This window comes from Bison bison, unplaced genomic scaffold, assembly GCF_000754665.1.
Source record: "Bison bison bison isolate TAMUID 2011002044 unplaced genomic scaffold, Bison_UMD1.0 scf7180017864280, whole genome shotgun sequence".
Classification (NCBI taxonomy): Eukaryota; Metazoa; Chordata; class Mammalia; order Artiodactyla; family Bovidae; genus Bison; species Bison bison.
Window position 1 is genome coordinate 1,421,555 of NW_011494852.1, and position 1,997 is coordinate 1,423,551.

General features: G+C 44.8%; 1 protein-coding gene across 3 annotated transcripts in view; it reads right to left on the reverse strand.

Annotated features, from left to right (window-relative positions):
- CEP89 (centrosomal protein 89kDa) overlaps positions 1-1,997 on the reverse strand; it is an 83,867-nt gene that overhangs the window by 72,230 nt on the left and 9,640 nt on the right. For all 3 annotated transcript variants that reach the window (XM_010848931.1, XM_010848930.1, XM_010848932.1), the window contains one exon: positions 50-208. In XM_010848931.1, the coding sequence (XP_010847233.1) occupies positions 50-208 (159 nt within the window). The remainder of the gene's footprint in view (positions 1-49; positions 209-1,997) is intronic.

The following is a 1,997-nucleotide window of genomic DNA, read 5'->3' on the forward strand; positions in this document are numbered from 1 at the left end:
ACCCACGCAGAGCTGCTCCCCCTCTGCCCTGAGAGGAAGCCATCCTTACTGATGCCTCAGCTCTGAGGTAGTGGCGTAGGGCTCGATCAAACTGTCTTTTTCCATGGAGGTCATGTCGCTCTCAGAGTGGGCTCTCCGGCGAGGCTGAGGAATGGCAACGGTCCGGCCAGTAAGTGTTGTCGATAGAATGGCTGCGGCCAGGGCAGATCTGTGGACAGAATCACCCCAGTGAGTCAGTGAGACATGAACCCTCAAGCTGAAGGCTGAACAACAGGACACGTGACTTAATCAAGGTTTCTTTCAGCTCTACAGTGTTCAGAGCATATCCACTGACTACATGCCTGCAGTCAGCCGGCTGTGTGCCATCACTTCATTCCCACAACAACTGCATGAATAGATAATTTGTCATCTCCATTTTCAACAGACATTAAATGACTTCTCTAAGCTTTCCCAGTTAATGGAAGATGAAACCAGGTCTGTGATCCAAGCAGTCTATATTCAGGTAGTGTTCCTATTAGAATGAAAGATCGGAATGGAAAAAAAAAGAGAAATAAAAAGATATAAAAGAAAGGAAAAGGAATTTGACAGTCTTGCAAATTATTCAAAACTATAACACAGGAAAGTGTGAAAGTGTTAGTCACTCAGTCGTATCTGACTCTTTGCAACCCCATGCAGACTATAGCCTGCCAGGCAGGCTCCTCTGCCCGTGCAATTCTCCATGCAAGAATACTGGAGTGGGCAGCCATTCCTTTCTCCAGGGGATCTTTCCAACCCAGGGATCAAATCTGAATCTCCTGCATTGCAGGAAGATTCTTTACCATCTGAGCCACCAGGGAAGCCCTATAATATAGGAAAGACAGAATAATAGGTTTACCCTCCCACGTGAAAAATCAAAATAAACAATTAATTATCCCAGCTTACTGCCTGAGAGAATGTCTAGGTTACAGCACAGAGAGGAGGAAATGAGATGGAGCTGGACAGACTCTCTTGAGTTGTGGGAATGGAGTGGAGAGTCAGGGAACAACAGGGCAGATAGAATCTGCAGGACAGAGTTCCAGAGAGGAGAGAGCTGAACTGACAGAACTCCATAAACCCACAAGAGGCCCCACTGAGAGCTCAGCAAAATGCTCCTCGGTGCGTGAATGCAAGGACACTGCCCAGGGCCAGGGGAGACCCATCCAGGAGGATGGGAGGAACAGCGCCTGATGCTTACACACAGCTGAGGACAGCGCCTGTTCCCACCAGACAGATGGGAAAACACTGCAATTCATGGGACACTGGGTACAGCACTCCAAAAGCAGAGGAGAATGAACAGCCCGAGACTGAACACTGCTCTGACCCTGCCTAACAAGGCAGAAAAGCAAGACCCAAAAGATCAGTTCCAAGTAATTCCATTGTATCCCAGAACAAAATTCAACTAGACTTACAGGAATACAAAAATATCCAGCACTCAGCAAGGTGAAACTCACAACAGTGTCTAGCATGCAATCAAAGATAACCAGACATGCAGACAGAAAAACATGACCTAAAATGAAGAGAATAATCGATCAAAACCCATCCAGAATTGAACTCACATTAGAAGCAGCAGAGACAGACATTAAGACAGTTATTATAATTGTGTTTCATATGTTCAAAAAGCTAAGCAGGGACATGGAATATTATTAAATAGACCTGAACTTCAGGAGATGGAAATTACACCAGATGGGGTTAACAGTTAGGTTACATATTGCATAAAAATGAGTGAAACCTGAAGGTAAAACAATAGAAAATAACCAAAAAGAAACATAGGGAGGGAAAAAAGAAAATAGTAAGATCTGAGATTAAAAAAGGGATTGTTTCATGTTTGAAGTCACTACGTTTTAGGAATTCCCTAGCAATTCAGTGGTTAGGACTCCTCACATTCACTGCTAAGGACCTGGGTTCAATCCCTGTTCAGGGAACTAAGATCCCACAAGCTGCTCGGCGTGGCAGGGAAAAAAAAAAAAAAAAACCCCCAA